The 23,466-nt window shown below is 33.9% G+C and overlaps 2 protein-coding genes across 2 annotated transcripts in view; both read left to right on the top strand.

Moving 5' to 3' along the window:
• LOC126765675 (uncharacterized) overlaps nucleotides 1-23,466 on the top strand; it is a 784,771-nt gene that overhangs the window by 81,182 nt on the left and 680,123 nt on the right. The window lies entirely within an intron of this gene.
• Nucleotides 8,585-23,466, top strand: part of LOC126765855 (uncharacterized) — a 41,324-nt gene continuing 26,442 nt past the window's right edge. Inside the window, exons 1-2 of the mRNA XM_050483535.1 lie at nucleotides 8,585-8,773; nucleotides 8,852-9,867. Coding sequence (XP_050339492.1) covers nucleotides 8,656-8,773; nucleotides 8,852-9,867 — 1,134 coding nt within the window. The 5' untranslated portion in view covers nucleotides 8,585-8,655. The remainder of the gene's footprint in view (nucleotides 8,774-8,851; nucleotides 9,868-23,466) is intronic.

Genomic DNA, 23,466 nt, shown 5'->3' with positions numbered 1-23,466 from the left:
ATAACATCAAAACCGCTAGTTAGCATAAATATGTAAAGTTCATATTTTTACGCAACTTAATATCGATTGCTTAATGTGTATGTACTAAAAAATCGATTCTACACCTTAATTTGGGATTGTCAAATTGTTCCATATACACTGTCGCTATTGCTGTAGGACAACTCTATGACAACTCCAATAACATCAAAACGGCTAGTTAGCATTTCTTTCTGTCACTTAGAGTCGACTTTAAGATTGTCCGGAGATTATTCAGCACTTTCTTATAATTGGTTTATCTACCAAACTTCCTTGTCAAAACATAACCTCATTTTTTTGTAAATAGTTTATTCATCGAACTTACTGAATTTTTCTCAGATTTTTAGAATATTGTGATAATATAAGCTTACAAGCCCACATTACATTACGGCATGAAAATGCTAAGGCACGCGAACTTTATCACGCGATAAAATTAGCCGCCAATTGCCGAAAGTGAAAATCTCTTATTTTGTGTTTAATTTTGCAAAATAATACATTATTCGAACTTAAAACAATGCATTGAGTGTTTGTGCAAGAGTGTAAAGTGAAATATTCAGTGGAACTATTAATTTGTGTGCAATATTCGCTTATGAAAATAATTGCGGTGGCGTCAGTCGAGTGCGCACAGTTACAAGAACAAATTGCAGCAAGGGACTACAGGCAAACGAAAGGTTGTGAACAATTGAAAGTGTGTGCAACGTAAAAAACACAATAAAATAACTAAAATTGGCTTGGTAGGCCTAGATATGGTTTAATATGAATCTGTAAATAAATGAATTAAAATTTAGCAATTGGCAAGTGGCTCGTGTGAGTATTCGTGCAGTTGGAGGTGTTCGTGTCTAATGCAGAAACAAAAACTCAACAGACGGGGAACAGTTGTAAAGCCAAAGTAGAATTTTGTGTTGGTTTGTGACCTACATAAATTTTGCCGCTAGTAGATGACCATACGTATAATAAACAACTCGGCCTAAACTAATTAATTAAATCTATTGTTTACTTAATTAATTATACTCAAATTGCGTTAAAAGTAAAGAGAAAACTTTTCTACATAAATTAAGTGTTTAAGTCACATAAGCTCTCGTTCATTGCAAGAAATATTAAGTAACATCATGCCGCCTTGCAACAACACAGGTATAACCAAACGTTATTGTCTCACGTGTAATGAGTACATTAAAGGAAATACATCCAGAATCCAATGTAGTGTTTGTGAAAAATGGATTCATGCTAAATGCCTGAACATTACGAAAGATGAATTCTCCACGCTGGTCAGTGAAATAAGAAGTGGGGTACTGAAATGGAAATGTGCATCGTGTGTGTGAGACAAGTGTAATCGTATCTGAGGACATGCTGGATGACACCGAGGAGCCCGACACTGATGATATGGGTTCCATCACTGATAAAATCGATAAACTACTTAGTAAGCATATTGAAGGGCTTAAACTTGATTTGGATAAAAAGTTCAGTAATTTTAAGAAGGATATTGAAAGCAAGCTGTCAACCTTAAGATCTGATATGGCCAAAATCTCAAAACAAAATAATTCGCTAACCAATCATTGCTCTTCATTGGACAAGAGGATTACCCAGGTCGAGGAAAGTCTAAATAATACTACATTGGAGCCTCTTATGGCTGAAGACGTTATCGCTGAGATAAATGAGCGTAAAAGACGCGAAGCAAATGTCATCTTGATGGGGATCACTGAGTCCAACAAGGCTTCTGGACAGGAACGTTTGGAGGATGATCGTACAGCACTATCAACGATACTACCTCCAGAACTCTCAGTCAAGATCCCGGACTACAAATTGCGTCGTCTTGGGCGTCCATGTGCTGGTCATAATCGCCCACTGTTGGTCGAGACGACATCCGTAGGTGAAGCTAGAACTATTTTGAAAACCAAAGCACCAGATAACTCACGTATAGCCTTTAAGTCCGACTTAACTCAAGCACAGCTTTCCTATCTCAAGAATCTTCGCTCTAAACTAGACTCACTGACAGAGAATGGCACAACTAATAAAACAATTAAATACGTACATGGAAAACCAAAAATCGTCGACAAGAATCTTCGCGCGTTCCGTGAGGAAAAAACAACCCGTAACTCTACAGTTCTACTATCAGAACACGAGAGGTCTCAGAACTAAACGAAGTAAATTATGTACTAAAACAGCCTCAGCGTGCAGTCAATCAGATGTCTTGTGCATAATAGAATCATGGCTTCAAACGTCAATAGCGGATGGTGAAGTTGTCGACAGGTCTTACAAAATCTTTAGAAAGGATAGGGATCCTATGATCAGTGGTTTTGAACGTGGAGGTGGAGTCTTCATTGCAGTAAAGCGTTCCATTCATTCTGAGCTAGTTATCATAAACGACAACACCCTGGAACAAGTATTTATCAAAATTTTGTTACCTTTAATTTTGATAAATACTTGTTCCAGGGTGTTGTCGTTTATGATAACAATGATACAGATATTGTCATTGGTTGTATATATATTCCTCCCCTGTCCTCTGTTGACACATATTTGCTCCATATAGATTCGTTGTCATATATCCGTGACAAACTACCGGATGCGAGTCTACTGATCATAGGTGACTATAATCTTCCCAGCAGTATATCAAGGACAGAATGCACCAAAATAATCTACGAAAATCTATCCATGCTTGGATGCCAGCAATTCAATAATGTCCTAAATATTGACCACAAAACCCTGGACTTGTGCTTCAGCAATGCTGGTATCGTGCTATGTAAAACACCAGCTATCATCGAGGAAGACAAACTTCACCCAGATAGATATTACCCTTGAGTTTAACACGCATCTTAGACCAGAAGTATCATCAAGTTATGTATTCAAGAAAGCAGATTATGACAGCTTAAATAATTTTTTCATCAGAACTAATTGGATCGATCTCTACAAAATTGATTATATAGATGATAAATTGAATTGGTTTTACCAAAAGGTGTACGAAGGCGTTGATAAATTCGTCCCGCTACACGCTAAAAAACCCAGTAACTATCCGTGTTGGTTTACCTTGGAACTTATACGTAAAATAAAATTAAAAAACAAGGCACACGCAATCTACAAACAAAGAAGCACAAGACTCAACTATAATAGGTTCACCAGTTTAAGACACGAGTGTAAAGCATTAAGTGCTAGATGTTACCGGAATTATGTGATCCAGGTGGAAGACTCCATCAAGACAGACACCCAAGCCTTCTGGAAATTCATCAAGAACAAGAAAAATATAATACAGAGATACCGGCGAAAGTACATTGGAACAATTCAACAGCGAACACTGGAGAAGATATTAGTAACTTATTTGCATCTTTCTTTGAGGGTACCTATACATCCTCTGATGCTGAATACACACAAGATTCAGAGGCCGTACATGTAGCTCCAACTAATCATGACGGCAATTTCGGAACAAACTGCAACTTATCCGACATGGATGCTACCTTTGACGTCGTCTTCAAACAGCTAACATTACTTGATACAAATAAAGGCGCAGGCCCCGATGGACTACCAAATATTTTCCTTCGAGGTTGTGCGGTAGGACTCTGTGAGCCAATATCTCATATATTTAGTAAATCGCTATCACAAGGAATTTTCCCAACATGTTGGAAAAAATCATACGTCTGTCCAATACACAAATCTGGACATAGATCTGATGTCAAAAACTACCGTCCAATTTGCATCCAATCGTCACTAGCAAAGCTCTTTGAAAAAGTAGTCTTAGCACAACTGGCAGCGTCATTCAAGGATATTATCATCTCCCGTCAGCATGGGTTTGTTGGCAGAAGATCCACAACAACCAATCTGTTTGTTTATATTAATTACATACTTGAGTCTATGAATGCTGGTACTAGTGTTCATGCAGTGTACACTGACTTCAGTAAGGCATTCGACAAAGTTGACCATGATACATTATTGATGAAACTCAAAAACTATGGTGTAAACGGCACGGCACTCAAATGGTTCCATTCTTACCTAGTTAACAGACATCTCCAGGTCAGAGTTGATGGTCATCTGTCAAAAGAATACGATGTGCTGTCTGGAGTCCCTCAAGGTTCACATCTAGGTCCTTTGTTATTCAATATATTTGTTAATGATATTGGTAAACATTTTAAGTCGGAATACTTGCTGTACGCGGACGACCTTAAAATCTTCAGGACGATACATGATGAACAAGATAAAATCGGTTTGCAGCATGACTTAGATACTCTAAACACCTGGTGTAATACCAATAAATTATACTTAAATATCACTAAGTGCGCTGTAATGTCCTTCTCAAGAGCACGCTCACTTGAAGTCATGAACTACACAATAAACGGTCAAAAACTTCAGGAAGTCATCGAAACTAAAGATCTAGGGATAAATATAGATAATAAGTTAACTTTCAACAAACACATTGATAAAATCGCCTTACAGGCTTACAAAGTGCTTGGACTTATCATTAGAGCAGCTAACGACTTCAGTAATGCGTCCACTCTGGTTAAACTCTTTACGACGCTAGTTCTTCCCATCTTAGAATATGGGACGGTAATATGGTCACCATTTACTGATATTCAAGTCAATAGACTTGAAAAAATTCAGAAAAAATTCTGCAAGTCACTGTCATTCTTTATAACTCGGCAAACATCAACAGCAGCAGTGGAGGATTCAATGAAGCAGTTCCTGATTAACCCTCTTTTGATTCGGCGTAAACTGGCGGACTTAATGTTCTTTTATAAAGTAATGAATGGTCTCATCGATGCTCCGGAGGTACAAGACAGCTTTAAAATGATCACAGACGGCCCAAGTCGCAGGCGCAACCGCTTTATTAGAACAACCAAATCAACTAAAAATTATGTCATTACATGGTCCCAGTAACAGGATAGCTAATTACGTCAATGACATGACTCCTCAGATAGCTAATTACGTCAATGACATGACTCCTCAGATCCAGTTCTTCGGAGGTTCCATCCACCTTAATTAAGGATTGTTAAATTGTTCCATATACACTGTCGCTATTGCTATAGGACAACTCTATGACAACTCCAATAACATCAAAACGGCTAGTTAGCATAAATATGTAAAGTTCATATTTTTACGCAACTTGATAACGATTGCTTAATGTGTTTGTATCAAAAAATCGATTCTACACCGTAACTTAAGATTGTGAAATTGTTTCAAATATACTGTCATTATTGCTATACGACAACTCTATGACATCTCCAATAACATCAAAACGGCTAGTTAGCATAAATATGTAAAGTTCATAATTTTACGCAACTTGATATCGATTGCTTAATGTATATGTACCAAAAAATCGCTTCTACACCTTAATATAAGATTGTCAAATTGCTCCAAATACACTGTCGTTATGGCTATAGGACAACTCTATGACAACTCCAATAACATCAAAACGGCGAGTTAGCATAAATATGTAAAGTTCATATTTTTTCGCAACTTGATATCGATTGCTTAATGTGTATGTACCAAAAAATCGATTCTACACCGTAACTTAAGATTGTGAAATTGTTTCAAATATACTGTCATTATTGCTATACGACAACTCTATGACATCTCCAATAACATCAAAACGGCTAGTTAGCATAAATATGTAAAGTTCATATTTTTACGCAACTTGATATCGATTGCATAATGTGTATGTACCAAAAAATCAATTCTACACCTTAATTAAGGATTGTCAAATTGTTCCAAATACACTGTCGTTATGGCTATAAAGACAACTCTATGACATTCCAATAATATCAAAACGGCTAGTTAGCATAAATATGTAAAGTTCATCTTTTTACGCAACTTGATATCGATTGCATAATGTGTATGTACCAAAAAATCAATTCTACACCTTAATTTAAGATTGTTAAATTGTTCCAAATACACTGTCGCTATTGCTATCGGACAACTCTATGACAACTCCAATAACATCAAAACGGCTAGTTAGCATAAATATGTAAAGTTCATATTTTTACGCAACTTGATATCGATTGCATAATGTGTATGTACCAAAAAATCAATTCTACACCTTAATTTAGGATTGTTAAATTGTTCCAAATACACTGTCGCTACTGCTATAGGACAACTCTATGACAACTCCAACAACATCAAAACGGCGAGTTAGCATAAATATGTAAAGTTCATATTTTTACGCAACTTGATATCGATTGCTTAATGTGTATGTACTAAAAAATCGATTCTACACCTTAATTTGGGATTGTTAAATTGTTCCATATACACTGTCGCTATTGCTGTAGGACAACTCTATGACAACTCCAATAACATCAAAACGGCTAGTTAGCATAAATATGTAAAGTTCATATTTTTACGCAACTTAATATCGATTGCATAATGTGCATGCACCAAAAAATCAATTCTACACCTTAATTAAGGATTGTTAAATTGTTCCATATACACTGTCGCTATTGCTGTAGGACAACTCTATGACAACTCCAATAACATCAAAACGGCTAGTTAGCATAAATATGTAAAAGTTCATATTTTTACGCAACTTAATATCGATTGCTTAATGTGTATGTACTAAAAAATCGGTTCTACACCTTAATATAAGATTGTGAAATTGCTCCAAATACACTGTCGTTATGGCTATACGACAACTCTATGACAACTCCAATAACATCAAAACGGCTAGTTAGCATAAATATGTAAAGTTCATATTTTTACGCAACTTAATATGTAAAAAATCGATTCTCATATTTTTACGCAATGATATCGATTGCATAATGTGACAACTGTAACATCAAAAAAAATCTTTCTGTACACCTTAAATTGTCCGGAGATTATTCAGCACTTTCTTATAATTGGTTTATTACCAAATTGTTCCATAATATTTTTTTGTAAATAGTTTATTCATCGAACTTATTGCTTCTAGATTTTTAGAATATTGTGATAATATGACAACTCCAATTAACATCAAAACGGCTAGTATAGCATAAATATGTAAAGTTCATATTTTTACGCAACTTATTATCGATTGCATAATGTGCATGCACCAAAAAATCAATTCTACACCTTAATTAACGATTGTTAAATTGTTCCATATAGGCAAACGAAAGGTTGTGAACAATTGAAAGTGTGTGCAACGTAAAAAACACAATAAAATAACTAAAATTGGCTTGGTAGGCCTAGATATGGTTTAATTGGCAAGTGGCTCGTGTGAGTATTCGTGCAGTTGGAGGTGTTCGTGTCTAATGCAGAAACAAAAACTCAACAGACGGGGAACAGTTGTAAAGCCAAAGTAGAATTTTGTGTTGGTTTGTGACCTACATAAATTTTGCCGCTAGAGGGCGAGATGACCATACGTATAATAAACAACTCGGCCTAAACTAATTAATTAAATCTATTGTTTACTTAATTAATTATACTCAAATTGCGTTAAAAGTAAAGAGAAAACTTTTCTACATAAATTAAGTGTTTAAGTCACATAAGCTCTCGTTCATTGCAAGAAATATTAAGTAACATCATGCCGCCTTGCAACAACACAGGTATAACCAAACGTTATTGTCTCACGTGTAATGAGTACATTAAAGGAAATACATCCAGAATCCAATGTAGTGTTTGTGAAAAATGGATTCATGCTAAATGCCTGAACATTACGAAAGATGAATTCTCCACGCTGGTCAGTGAAATAAGAAGTGGGGTACTGAAATGGAAATGTGCATCGTGTGTGTGAGACAAGTGTAATCGTATCTGAGGACATGCTGGATGACACCGAGGAGCCCGACACTGATGATATGGGTTCCATCACTGATAAAATCGATAAACTACTTAGTAAGCATATTGAAGGGCTTAAACTTGATTTGGATAAAAAGTTCAGTAATTTTAAGAAGGATATTGAAAGCAAGCTGTCAACCTTAAGATCTGATATGGCCAAAATCTCAAAACAAAATAATTCGCTAACCAATCATTGCTCTTCATTGGACAAGAGGATTACCCAGGTCGAGGAAAGTCTAAATAATACTACATTGGAGCCTCTTATGGCTGAAGACGTTATCGCTGAGATAAATGAGCGTAAAAGACGCGAAGCAAATGTCATCTTGATGGGGATCACTGAGTCCAACAAGGCTTCTGGACAGGAACGTTTGGAGGATGATCGTACAGCACTATCAACGATACTACCTCCAGAACTCTCAGTCAAGATCCCGGACTACAAATTGCGTCGTCTTGGGCGTCCATGTGCTGGTCATAATCGCCCACTGTTGGTCGAGACGACATCCGTAGGTGAAGCTAGAACTATTTTGAAAACCAAAGCACCAGATAACTCACGTATAGCCTTTAAGTCCGACTTAACTCAAGCACAGCTTTCCTATCTCAAGAATCTTCGCTCTAAACTAGACTCACTGACAGAGAATGGCACAACTAATAAAACAATTAAATACGTACATGGAAAACCAAAAATCGTCGACAAGAATCTTCGCGCGTTCCGTGAGGAAAAAACAACCCGTAACTCTACAGTTCTACTATCAGAACACGAGAGGTCTCAGAACTAAACTAAGTAAATTCTTAACAGCCTCAGCGTGCAGTCAATCAGATGTCTTGTGCATAATAGAATCATGGCTTCAAACGTCAATAGCGGATGGTGAAGTTGTCGACAGGTCTTACAAAATCTTTAGAAAGGATAGGGATCCTATGATCAGTGGTTTTGAACGTGGAGGTGGAGTCTTCATTGCAGTAAAGCGTTCCATTCATTCTGAGCTAGTTATCATAAACGACAACACCCTGGAACAAGTATTTATCAAAATTAAAGGTAACAATACAGATATTGTCATTGGTTGTATATATATTCCTCCCCTGTCCTCTGTTGACACATATTTGCTCCATATAGATTCGTTGTCATATATCCGTGACAAACTACCGGATGCGAGTCTACTGATCATAGGTGACTATAATCTTCCCAGCAGTATATCAAGGACAGAATGCACCAAAATAATCTACGAAAATCTATCCATGCTTGGATGCCAGCAATTCAATAATGTCCTAAATATTGACCACAAAACCCTGGACTTGTGCTTCAGCAATGCTGGTATCGTGCTATGTAAAACACCAGCTATCATCGAGGAAGACAAACTTCACCCAGCAATAGATATTACCCTTGAGTTTAACACGCATCTTAGACCAGAAGTATCATCAAGTTATGTATTCAAGAAAGCAGATTATGACAGCTTAAATAATTTTTTCATCAGAACTAATTGGATCGATCTCTACAAAATTGATTATATAGATGATAAATTGAATTGGTTTTACCAAAAGGTGTACGAAGGCGTTGATAAATTCGTCCCGCTACACGCTAAAAAACCCAGTAACTATCCGTGTTGGTTTACCTTGGAACTTATACGTAAAATAAAATTAAAAAACAAGGCACACGCAATCTACAAACAAAGAAGCACAAGACTCAACTATAATAGGTTCACCAGTTTAAGACACGAGTGTAAAGCATTAAGTGCTAGATGTTACCGGAATTATGTGATCCAGGTGGAAGACTCCATCAAGACAGACACCCAAGCCTTCTGGAAATTCATCAAGAACAAGAAAAAATATAATACAGAGATACCGGCGAAAGTACATTGGAACAATTCAACAGCGAACACTGGAGAAGATATTAGTAACTTATTTGCATCTTTCTTTGAGGGTACCTATACATCCTCTGATGCTGAATACACACAAGATTCAGAGGCCGTACATGTAGCTCCAACTAATCATGACGGCAATTTCGGAACAAACTGCAACTTATCCGACATGGATGCTACCTTTGACGTCGTCTTCAAACAGCTAACATTACTTGATACAAATAAAGGCGCAGGCCCCGATGGACTACCAAATATTTTCCTTCGAGGTTGTGCGGTAGGACTCTGTGAGCCAATATCTCATATATTTAGTAAATCGCTATCACAAGGAATTTTCCCAACATGTTGGAAAAAATCATACGTCTGTCCAATACACAAATCTGGACATAGATCTGATGTCAAAAACTACCGTCCAATTTGCATCCAATCGTCACTAGCAAAGCTCTTTGAAAAAGTAGTCTTAGCACAACTGGCAGCGTCATTCAAGGATATTATCATCTCCCGTCAGCATGGGTTTGTTGGCAGAAGATCCACAACAACCAATCTGTTTGTTTATATTAATTACATACTTGAGTCTATGAATGCTGGTACTAGTGTTCATGCAGTGTACACTGACTTCAGTAAGGCATTCGACAAAGTTGACCATGATACATTATTGATGAAACTCAAAAACTATGGTGTAAACGGCACGGCACTCAAATGGTTCCATTCTTACCTAGTTAACAGACATCTCCAGGTCAGAGTTGATGGTCATCTGTCAAAAGAATACGATGTGCTGTCTGGAGTCCCTCAAGGTTCACATCTAGGTCCTTTGTTATTCAATATATTTGTTAATGATATTGGTAAACATTTTAAGTCGGAATACTTGCTGTACGCGGACGACCTTAAAATCTTCAGGACGATACATGATGAACAAGATAAAATCGGTTTGCAGCATGACTTAGATACTCTAAACACCTGGTGTAATACCAATAAATTATACTTAAATATCACTAAGTGCGCTGTAATGTCCTTCTCAAGAGCACGCTCACTTGAAGTCATGAACTACACAATAAACGGTCAAAAACTTCAGGAAGTACTTGATAACGATTGCTTAATGTGTTTGTATCAAAAAATCGATTCTACACCGTAACTTAAGATTGTGAAATTGTTTCAAATATACTGTCATTATTGCTATACGACAACTCTATGACATCTCCAATAACATCAAAACGGCTAGTTAGCATAAATATGTAAAGTTCATAATTTTACGCAACTTGATATCGATTGCTTAATGTGTATGTACCAAAAAATCGATTCTACACCTTAATTAAAGATTGTTAAATTGTTCCAAATACACTTGCTATTGCTATAGGACAACTCTATGACAACTCCAATAACATCAAAACGGCTAGTTAGCATAAATATGTAAAGTTCATATTTTTACGCAACTTGATATCGATTGCTTAATGTGTATGTACCAAAAAATCGATTCTACACCTTAATATAGGATTGTTAAATTGTTCCAAATACACTGTCGCTATTGCTATAGGACAACTCTATGACAACTCCAATAACATCAAAACGGCTAGTTAGCATAAATATGTAAAGTTCATATTTTTACGCAACTTGATATCGATTGCTTAATGTGTATGTACCAAAAAATCGATTCTACACCTTAATATACGATTGTGAAATTGTTCAAAATACACTGTCGCTATTGCTATAGGACAACTCTATGACAACTCCAATAACATCAAAACGGCTAGTTAGCATAAATATGTAAAGTTCATATTTTTACGCAACTTGATATCGATTGCTTAATGTGTATGTACCAAAAAATCGATTCTACACCTTAATATAAGATTGTTAAATTGTTCCAAATACACTGTCGCTATTGCTATAGGACAACTCTATGACAACTCCAATAACATCAAAACGGCTAGTTAGCATAAATATGTAAAGTTCATATTTTTACGCAACTTGATATCGATTGCATAACATGTATGTACCAAAAAATCGATTCTACACCTTAATATAAGATTGTGAAATTGCTCCAAATACACTGTAGCTATGGCTATACGACAACTCTATGACAACTCCAATAACATCAAAACAGCGAGTTAGCATAAATATGTAAAGTTCATATTTTTACGCATCTTGATATCGATTGCATAATGTGTATGTACCCAAAAATTCAATTCTACACCTTAATTTAAGATTGTGAAGCTGTTCCAAATACATTGCCGCTATTGCTATAGGACAACTCTATGACAACTCCAATAACATCAAAACGGCTAGTTAGCATAAATATGTAAAGTTCATATTTTTACGCAACTTGATAACGATTGCTTAATGTGTTTGTATCAAAAAATCGATTCTACACCGTAACTTAAGATTGTGAAATTGTTTCAAATATACTGTCATTTATTGCTATACGACAACTCTATGACATCTCCAATAACATCAAAACGGCTAGTTAGCATAAATATGTAAAGTTCATAATTTTACGCAACTTGATATCGATTGCTTAATGTGTATGTACCAAAAAATCGATTCTACACCTTAATATAAGATTGTTAAATTGCTCCAAATACACTGTCGTTATGGCTATAGGACAACTCTATGACAACTCCAATAACATCGAAACGGCTAGTTAGCATAAATATGTAAAGTTCATATTTTTACGCAACTTGATATCGATTGCTTAATGTGTATGTACAAAAAATCGATTCTACACCGTAACTTAAGATTGTGAAATTGTTTCAAATATACTGTCATTATTGCTATACGACAACTCTATGACATCTCCAATAACATCAAAACGGCTAGTTAGCATAAATATGTAAAGTTCATAATTTTACGCAACTTGATATCGATTGCTTAATGTGTATGTACCAAAAAATCGATTCTACACCTTAATATAAGAATTGTTAAATTGTTCCAAATACACTGCCGCTATTGCTATAGGACAACTCTATGACAACTCCAATAACATCAAAACGGCTAATTAGCATAAATATGTAAAGTTCATATTTCTACGCAACTTGATATCGATTGCATAATGTGTATGTACCAAAAAATCAATTCTACACCTTAATTTAAGATTGTTAAATTGTTCCAAATACACTGTCGCTATTGCTATAGGACAACTCTATGACAACTCCAATAACATCAAAACGGCTAGTTAGCATAAATATGTAAAGTTCATATTTTTACGCAACTTGATATCGATTGCTTAATGTGTATGTACCAAAAAATCAATTCTACACCTTAATTTAAGATTGTTAAATTGTTCCAAATACACTGTCGCTATTGCTATAGGACAACTCTATGACAACTCCAATAACATCAAAACGGCTAGTTAGCATAAATATGTAAAGTTCATATTTTTACGCAACTTGATATCGATTGCTTAATGTGTATGTACCAAAAAATCGATTCTACACCTTAATTTAAGATTGTGAAATTGTTCCAAATACACTGTCGTTATGGCTATACGGCAACTCTGTGACAACTCCAATAACATCAAAACGGCTAGTTAGCATAAATATGTAAAGTTCATATTTTTACGCAACTTGATATCGATTGCATAATGTGTATGTACCAAAAAATCAATTCTACACCTTAATTAAGGATTGTTAAATTGTTCCAAATACACTGTCGCTATTGCTATAGGACAACTCTATGACAACTCCAATAACATCAAAACGGCTAGTTAGCATAAATATGTAAAGTTCATATTTTTACGCAACTTGATATCGATTGCTTAATGTGTATGTATCAAAAAATCGATTCTACACCTTAACATTAGCTTGTGAAGTTGTTCTATATACACTGCCGCTATTGCTATAGGACAACTCTATGACAACTCCAATAACATCAAAACGGCTAGTTAGCATAAATATGTAAAGTTCATATTTTTACGCAACTTGATATCGATTGCTTAATGTGTATGTACCAAAAAATCGATTCTACACCTTACTATAAGATTGTTAAATTGTTCCAAATACACTGTCGCTATTGCTATAGGACAACTCTATGACAACTCCAATAACATCAAAACGGCTAGTTAGCATAAATATGTAAAGTTCATATTTTTACGCAACTTGATATCGATTGCATAATGTGTATGTACCAAAAAATCAATTCTACACCTTAATATAAGCTTGTGAAGTTGTTCCATATACACCGTCGCTATGGCTATAGGACAACTCTATGACAACTCCAATAACATCAAAACGGCTAGTTAGCATAAATATGTAAAGTTCATATTTTTACGCAACTTGATATCGATTGCTTAATGTGTATGTACCAAAAAATCGATTCTACACCTTAATATAAGATTGTGAAATTGATCCAAGGCACTGTCGTTATGGCTATAGGACAACTCTATGACAACTCCAATAACATCAAAACGGCTAGTTAGCATAAATATGTAAAGTTCATATTTTTACGCAACTTGATATCGATTGCATAATGTGTATGTATCAAAAAATCGATTCTACACCTTAATTAAGGATTGTTAAATTGTTCCATATACACTGTCGCTATTGCTATAGGACAACTCTATGACAACTCCAATAACATCAAAACGGCTAGTTAGCATAAATATGTAAAGTTCATATTTTTACGCAACTTGATATCGATTGCTTAATGTGTATGTACCAAAAAAAATTAATTCTACACCTTAATTTAAGATTGTGAAGCTGTTCCAAATACACTGTCGTTATTGCTATAGGACAACTCTATGACAACTCCAATAACATCAAAACGGCTAATTTGCATAAATATGTAAAGTTCATATTTTTACGCATCTTGATATCGATTGCTTAATGTGTATGACAACTCCAATAACATCAAAATCGATTCTACAGTTCATATTTTAACGCAACTTAATCGATTGCTTAATTGTACCAAAAATCGATTCTACACCTTAAAATTGTTAAATTGTTCCAAATACACTTTCGCTATGGCTATAGGACAACTCTATGACAACTCCAATAACATCAAAACGGCTAGTTAGCATAAATATGTAAAGTTCATATTTTTACGCAACTTGATATCGATTGCTTAATGTGTATGTACCAAAAAATCGATTCTACACCTTAATATAAGATTGTGAAATTGCTCCAAATACACTGTCGCTATGGCTATACGACAACTCTACGACTACTCCAATAACATCAAAACAGCGAGTTACCATAAATATGTAAAGTTCATATTTTTACGCAACTTGATATCGATTGCTTAATGTGTATGTATCAAAAAATCAATTCTACACCTTAATTTAAGATTGTTAAATTGTTCCAAATACACTGTCGCTATTGCTATAGGACAACTCTATGACAACTCCAATAACATCAAAACGGCTAGTTAGCATAAATATGTAAAGTTCATATTTTTACGCAACTTGATATCGATTGCTTGTGTATGTATCAAAAATCGATTCTACACCTTAATTAAGATTGTGAAATTGTTCCAAATACACTGTCGCTATGGCTATACGACAACTCTATGACAACTCCAATAACATCAAAACGGCTAGTTAGCATAAATATGTAAAGTTCATATTTTTACGCAACTTGATATCGATTGCTTAATGTGTATGTACAAAAAATCGATTCTACACCTTAATTAAGATTGTGAAATTGCTCCAAATACACTGTCGTTATGGCTATACGACAACTCTATGACAACTCCAATAAGTATGTACCAAAAAATCAATTTTACACCTTAATTTAAGATTGTTAAATTGTTCCAAATACACTGTCGTTATGGCTATACGACAACTCTATGACAACTCCAATAACATCAAAACCACTAGTTAGAACAAATATGTAAAGTTCATATTTTTACGCAACTTGATATCGATTGCTTAATGTGTATGTATCAAAAAATCGATTCTACACCTTAACTTAAGATTGTGAAATTGCTCCAAAGACACTGTCGTTATGGCTATCCGACAACTCTATGACAACTCCAATAACATCAAAACGGCCAACTAGCATAAATATGTAAAGTTCATATTTTTACGCAACTTGATATCGATTGCTTAATGTGTATGTACCAAAAAATCGATTCTACACCTTAATATAAGATTGTGAAATTGCTCTAAATACACTGTCGTTCAGGCTATACGACAACTCTATGACAACTCCAATAACATCAAAACGGCTAGTTAGCATAAATATGTAAAGTTCATATTTTTACGCAACTTGATATCGATTGCTTAATGTGTATGTACCAAAAAATCGATTCTACTCCTTAATAAAAGATTGCGAAATTGCTCCAAATACCCTGTCGCTATGGCTATACGACAACTCTATGACAACTCCAATAACATCAAAACGGCTAGTTAGCATAAATATGTAAAGTTCATATTTTTACGCAACTTGATATCGATTGCTTAATGTACTAAAAAATCGATTCTACATCTTAATATAAGATTGTGAAATTGCTCCAAATACACTGTCGCTATGGCTATAGGACAACTCTATGACAACTCCAATAACATCAAAACGGCTAGTTAGCATAAATATATAAAGTTCATATTTTTACGCAACTTGATATCGATTGCTTAATGTGTATGTACCAAAATATAATTTCTACTCCTTAATAAAAGATTGCGAAATTGCTCCAAATACACTGTCATTATGGCTATACGACAACTCTATGACAACTCCAATAACATCAAAACGGCTAGTTAGCATAAATATGTAAAGTTCATATTTTTACGCAACTTGATATCGATTGCTTAATGTGTATGTACAAAAAAATGGATTCTACACCTTAATATAAGATTGTGAAATTGCTCCGACAACTCTATGACAACTCCAATAACATCAAAACGGCTAGTTAGCATAAATATGTAAAGTTCATATTTTTACGCAACTTGATATCGATTGCATAATGTGTATGTACCAAAAAATCAATTCTACACCTTAATTTAGGATTGTTAAATTGTTCCAAAAATATACTGTCGTTTTGGCTATAGGACAACTCTATGACAACTCCAATAACATCAAAACGGCTAGTTAGCATAAATATGTAAAGTTTATCGCAGCTTAATATCGATTGCTTAATGTGTAAGTGCGAAAAAATCGATTTCACACCTTTATTTAAGATTGTGAAATTGTTCCAAATACACTGTCGTTATGGCTTTACGACAACTCTGTGACAACTCCAATAACATCAAAACGGCTAGTTAGCATAAATATGTAAAGTTCATATTTTTACGCAACTTGATAAAGATTGCTTAATGTGTATGTACCAAAAAATCGATTCTACACTAAAAATTCGATTCAAATACACTGTCGTTATGGCTATACGACAACTCTATGACAACTCCAATAACATCAAAACGGCTAGTTAGCATAAATATGTAAAGTTCATATTTTTACGCAACTTGATATCGATTGCTTAATGTGTATGTATCAAAAAATCGATTCTACACCTTATATTAAGATTGTGAAATTGTTCCAAATACACTGTCGTTATGGCTTTACGGCAACTCTGTGACAACTCCAATAACATCAAAACGGCTAGTTAGCATAAATATGTAAAGTTCATATTTTTACGCAACTTGATAAAGATTGCTTAATGTGTATGTACCAAAAAATCGATTCTACACCTTAATATAAGATTGTGAAATTGCTCCAAATACACTGTCGTTATGGCTATACGACAACTCTATGACAACTCCAATAACATCAAAACGGCTAGTTAGCATAAATATGTAAAGTTCATATTTTTACGCAACTTGATATCGATTGCATAATGTGTATGTATCAAAAAATCAATTCTACATCTTAATTTAGGATTGTTAAATTGTTCCAAATGCACTGTCGCTATTGCTATAGGACAACTCTATGACACCTCCAATAACATCAAACGGCGAGTTAGAATAAATATGAAAGGTCCATATTTTTACGCCTCTTGATATCGATTGCTTAATGTGTATGTACCAAAAAATCGATTCTACACCTTAATATAAGATTGTGAAATTGCTCCAAATACACTGTCGCTATGGCTATAGTACAACTCTATGACAACTCCAATAACATCAAAACGGCTAGTTAGCATAAATATGTAAAGTTCATATTTTTACGCAACTTGATATCGATTGCTGAAATATGTATGTATCAAAAAAATATACCTTAATTAAGATTTGAAATTGTTCCAAATACACTGTCGCTATTGCTACGACAACTCTATGACAACTCCAATAACATCAAAACGGCTAGTTAGCATAAATATGTAAAGTTCATATTTTTACGCTACATGATAATATTGCTTGATGTGTATGTATCAAAAAACCGATTCTACGCCGTATCTTAAGATTGTGAAATTGCTCCAAATACACTGTCGCTATGGCTATACGACAACTCTATGACAACTCCAATAACATCAAAACGGCTAGTTAGCATAAATATGTAAAGTTCATATTTTTACGCAACTTGATATCGATTGCTTAATGTGTATGTACCAAAAAACCAACTCTACACCTTAATTTAGGAATGTTAAATTATTCCAAATACACTGTCGCTATTGCTATAGGACAACTCTATGACAACTCCAATAACATCAAAACGGCTAAGTTAGCATAAATATGTAAAGTTCATATTTTTACGCAACTTGATATCGATTGCATAATGTGTATGTATAAAAAATCGATTCTACACCTTAATTAATATAAGATTGTTGAAATTGTTCCAAATACACTGTCGCTATTGCTATAGGACAACTCTATGACAACTCCAATAACATCAAAACGGCTAGTTAGCATAAATATGTAAAGTTCATATTTTTACGCAACTTGATATCGATTGCTTAATGTGTATGTATCAAAAAATCGATTCTACACCTTAATATAAGATTGTGAAATTGTTCCAAATACACTGTCGCTATTGCTATAGGACAACTCTTTGGAAAGCTCAATAACATTAAAACGGCTAGTTAGCATAAATATGTAAAGTTCATATTTTTACGCAAAGTTCGATATTTTTACGCAACTTGATATCGATTGCTTCCAAAACACTGTCGTGTGCTATGTACGACAAAAATGAAATTAACATCAAAACACCTTAATATAAAGATTGTTTAAATTGATTGCTTCCTAAAAAAAATACACTGTCGCTCCAAATATGTCGCTATTGCTATAGGACAACTCTATGACAACTCCAATAACATCAAAACGGCTAGTTAGCATAAATATGTAAAGTTCATATTTTTACGCAACTTGATATCGATTGCTTAATGTGTATGTATCAAAAAATCGATTCTACACCTTAATAAAGATTGTGAAATTATTCTCCAATAACAAAACACTGTCGCTATGGCTGTACCAAAAATACGACAACTTAATATGTGAAACTCCAATAACATCAAAACGGCTAGTTAAGCATAAATATGTAAAGTTCATATTTTTACGCAACTTGATATCGATTGCTTAATGTGTATGTATCAAAAAATCGATTCTACACCTTAATTTAAGATTGCAAATTTGCTCCAAATACACTGTCGCTATTGCTATAGAGCAACTCTATGACAACTCCAATAACATCAAAACGGCTAAGTTGCATAAATATGTAAAGTTCATATTTTTACGCAACTTGATATCGATTGCTTAATATGTATGTACCAAAAAATCGATTCTACACCTTAATATAAGATTGTGAAATTGTTCCAAATACACTGCCGCTATGGCTATACGACAACTCTATGACAACTCCAATAACATCAAACCGGCGAGTTAGCATCAATATGTAAAGTTCATAATCTTGATATCGATTGCTTAATGTGTATGTACCAAAAAATCGATTCTACACCTTAATATAAGATTGTGAAATTGCTCCAAATACACTTTCGCTATGGCTATACGACAACTCTATGACAACTCCAATAACATCAAAACGGCTAGTTAGCATAAATATGTAAAGTTCATATTTTTACGCATCTTGATATCGATTGCTTAATGTGTATGTATGTAAAAAAATCGATTCTACACCTTAATTTAAGATTGTGAAATTCCTCCAAATACACTGTCGTTATGGCTATAGGACAACTCAATGACAACTCCAATAACATCAAAACGGCTAAATAGCATAAATATGTAAAGTTCATATTTTTACGCAACTTGATATCGATTGCATAATGTGTGTGTACCAAAAAATCAATTCTACACCTTGATTTAGGATTGTTAAATTGTTCCAAATACACTGTCGCTATTGCTATAGGACAACTCTATGACAACTCCAATAACATCAAAACGGCTAGTTAGCATAAATATATAAAGTTCATATTTTTACGCAACTTGATATCGATTGCTTAATGTGTATGTATCAAAAAATCGATTCTACACCTTAACTTAAGATTGTGAATTGTTCCAAATACACTGTCGTTACGGCTATACGACAACTCTATGACAACTCGAATAGCATCAAAACGGCTAATTAGCATAAATATGTAAAGTTCATATTTTTACGCAACTTGATATCGATTGCTTAATGTGTATGTATAAAAAATCGATTCTATACCTTAACTTAAGATTGTGAAATTGCTCCAAAGTACACTGTCGCTATGGCTATAGGACAACTCTATGACAACTCCAATAACATCAAAACGGCTAGTTAGCATAAATATGTAAAGTTCATATTTTTACGCAACTTGATATCGATTGCTTAATGTGTATGTATCAAAAAATCGATTCTACACCTTAATTTAAGATTGTGAAGTTGTTCCAAATACACTGTCATTATGGCTATACGACAACTCTATGACAACTCCAATAACATCAAAACGGCTAGTTAGCATAAATATGTAAAGTTCATATTTTTACGCAACTTGATATCGATTGCTTAATGTGTATGTACCAAAAAATCGATTCTACACCTTAATTTAACATTGTAAATTGTTCCAAATACGCTGTCGCTATGGCTATACGACAACTCTATGACAACTCCAATAACATCAAAACGGCTAGTTAGCATAAATATGTAAAGTTCATATTTTTACGCAACTTGATATCGATTGCTTAATGTGTATGTACTAAAAAATCGATTCTACACCTTAATTAGGATTGTTAAATTGTTCCAAATACACTGTCGCTATGGCTATACGACAACTCTATGACAACTCCAATAACATCAAAACGGCTAGTTAGCATAAATATGTAAAGTTCATATTTTTACGCAACTTGATAAAGATTTCTTAATGTGTATGTACCAAAAAATCGATTCTACACCTTAATATAATATTGTGAAATTGCTCCAAATACACTGTCGTTATGGCTATACGACAACTCTATGACAACTCCAATAACATCAAAACGGCTAGTTAGCATAAATATGTAAAGTTCATACTTTTACGCAACTTGATATCGCTTGCTTAATGTGTATGTATCAAAAAATCGATTCTTCACCGTAACTTAAGATTGTTATATTGTTCCAAATACACTGTCGCTATTGCTATAGGACAACTCTATGACAACTCCAATAACATCAAAACGGCTAGTTAGCATAAATATGTAAAGTTCATATTTTTACGCAACTTGATATCGATTGCTTAATGTGTATGTATCAAAAAAATCGATTCTACACCTCAACTATTTGATTGTGTAAATTGTTCGAAATACACTGTCGCTATTGCTATAGGACAACTCTATGACAACTCCAATAACATCAAAACGGCTAGTTAGCATAAATATGTAAAGTTCATATTTTTACGCAACTTGATATCGATTGCTTAATGTGTATGTATCAAAAAATCGATTCCACAGCGAAAATTAAGATTGTGAAATTGTTTCAAATATAGTGTCGCTATTGCTATACGACAACTCTATGACAACTCCAATAACATCAAAACGGCTAGTTAGCATAAATATGTAAAGTTTATATTCTTACGCATCTTGAGATCGATTGCTTAATGTGTATGTACCAAAAAAAATCGATTCTACACCTTAATATAAGATTGTCATATTGCTCCAAATACACTGTCGTTATGGCTATAGGACAACTCTATGACAACTCCAATAACATCAAAACGGCTAGTTAGCATAAATATGTAAAGTTCATATTTTTACGCAACTTGATATCGATTGCTTAATGTGTATGTATCAAAAAATCGATTCTACACCTTAATATAAGATTGTTAAATTGCGCCAAATGCACTGTCGTTATGGCTATACGACAACTCTATGACAACTCCAATAACATCAAAACTACTAATTTGCATAAATATGTAAAGTTCATATTTTTAAGCATCTTGATATCGATTGCATAATATGTATGTACCAAAAAATCAATTTTACATCTTAATTTAAGGTTGTAAAATTGTTCCAAATACACTGTCGCTATTGCTATAGGACAACTCTATGACAACTCCAATAACATCAAAACGGCTAAATAGCATAAATATGTAAAGTTCATATTTTTACGCAACTTGATATCGATTGCATAATGTGTATGTACCAAAAAATCAATTCTACACCTTAATTTAAGATTGTTAAATTGTTCCAAATACAATGTCGCTATTGCTATAGGACAACTCTATGACAACTCCAATAACATCAAAACGGCTAGTTAGCATAAATATGTAAAGTTCATATTTTTACGCAACTTGATATCGATTGCTTAATGTGTATGTACTAAAAAATCGATTCTACACCTTAACATAAGATTATGAAATTGCTTCAAATACACTGTCGTTATGGCTATAGGACAACTCTATGACAACTCCAATAACATCAAAACGGCTAGTTAGCATAAATATGTAAAGTTCATATTTTTACGCAACTTGATATCGATTGCTTAATGTGTATGTACTAAAAAATCGATTCTACACCTTAATCTAGGATTGCAAATATGTCCCAAATACATTGTCGATATGGCTATAGGACAACTCTATGACAACACCAATAGCATCAAAACGGCTAGTTAGCATAAATATGTAAAGTTCATATTTTTGCGCAACTTGATATCGATTGCATAATGTGTATGTACCAAAAAATCAATTCTACACCTTAATTAAGGATTGTTAAATTGTTCCATATACACTGTCGTTATTGCTATAGGACAACTCTATGACAACTCCAATAACATCAAAACGGCTAGTTAGCATAAATATGTAAAGTTCATATTTTTACGCAACTTGATATCGATTGCTTAATGTGTATGTACAAAAAATCGATTCTACACCTTAATATAAGATTGTGAAATTGTTCCAAATACACTGTCGCTATGCTATAGGACAACTCTATGACAACTCCAATAACATCAAAACGGCTAGTTAGCATAAATATGTAAAGTTCATATTTTTACGCAACTTGATATCGATTGCTTAATGTGTATGTACCAAAAAATCAATTCTACACCTTAATCTAAGAATGCAAAATTGTTCCGAATACCTTGTCGCTATGGCTATAGGACAACTCTATGACAACTCCAATAACATCAAAACGGCTAGTTAACATAAATATGTAAAGTTCATATTTTTACGCAACTTGATATCGATTGTTTAATGTGTATGTATCAAAATCTTGATTCTACACCTTAATTAAGGATTGTTAAATTGTTCCATATACACTGTCGCTATTGCTATAGGACAACTCTATGACAACTCCAATAACATCAAAACGGCTAGTTAGCATAAATATGTAAAGTTCATATTTTTACGCAACTTGATATCGATTGCTTAATGTGTATGTATCAAAAAATCGATTCTACACCGTAACTTAAGATTGTGAAATTATTTTAAATATACTGTCATTATGGCTATACGACAACTCTATGACAACTCCAATAACATCAAAACGGCTAGTTAGCATAAATATGTAAAGTTCATATTTTTACGCAACTTGATATCGATTGCTTAATGTGTATGTACTAAAAAATCGGTT

Source organism: Bactrocera neohumeralis, unplaced genomic scaffold (genome assembly GCF_024586455.1).
Source record: "Bactrocera neohumeralis isolate Rockhampton unplaced genomic scaffold, APGP_CSIRO_Bneo_wtdbg2-racon-allhic-juicebox.fasta_v2 cluster11, whole genome shotgun sequence".
NCBI classification, from domain to species: Eukaryota; Metazoa; Arthropoda; class Insecta; order Diptera; family Tephritidae; genus Bactrocera; species Bactrocera neohumeralis.
This window is presented reverse-complemented; position numbering and strand designations above follow the sequence as displayed.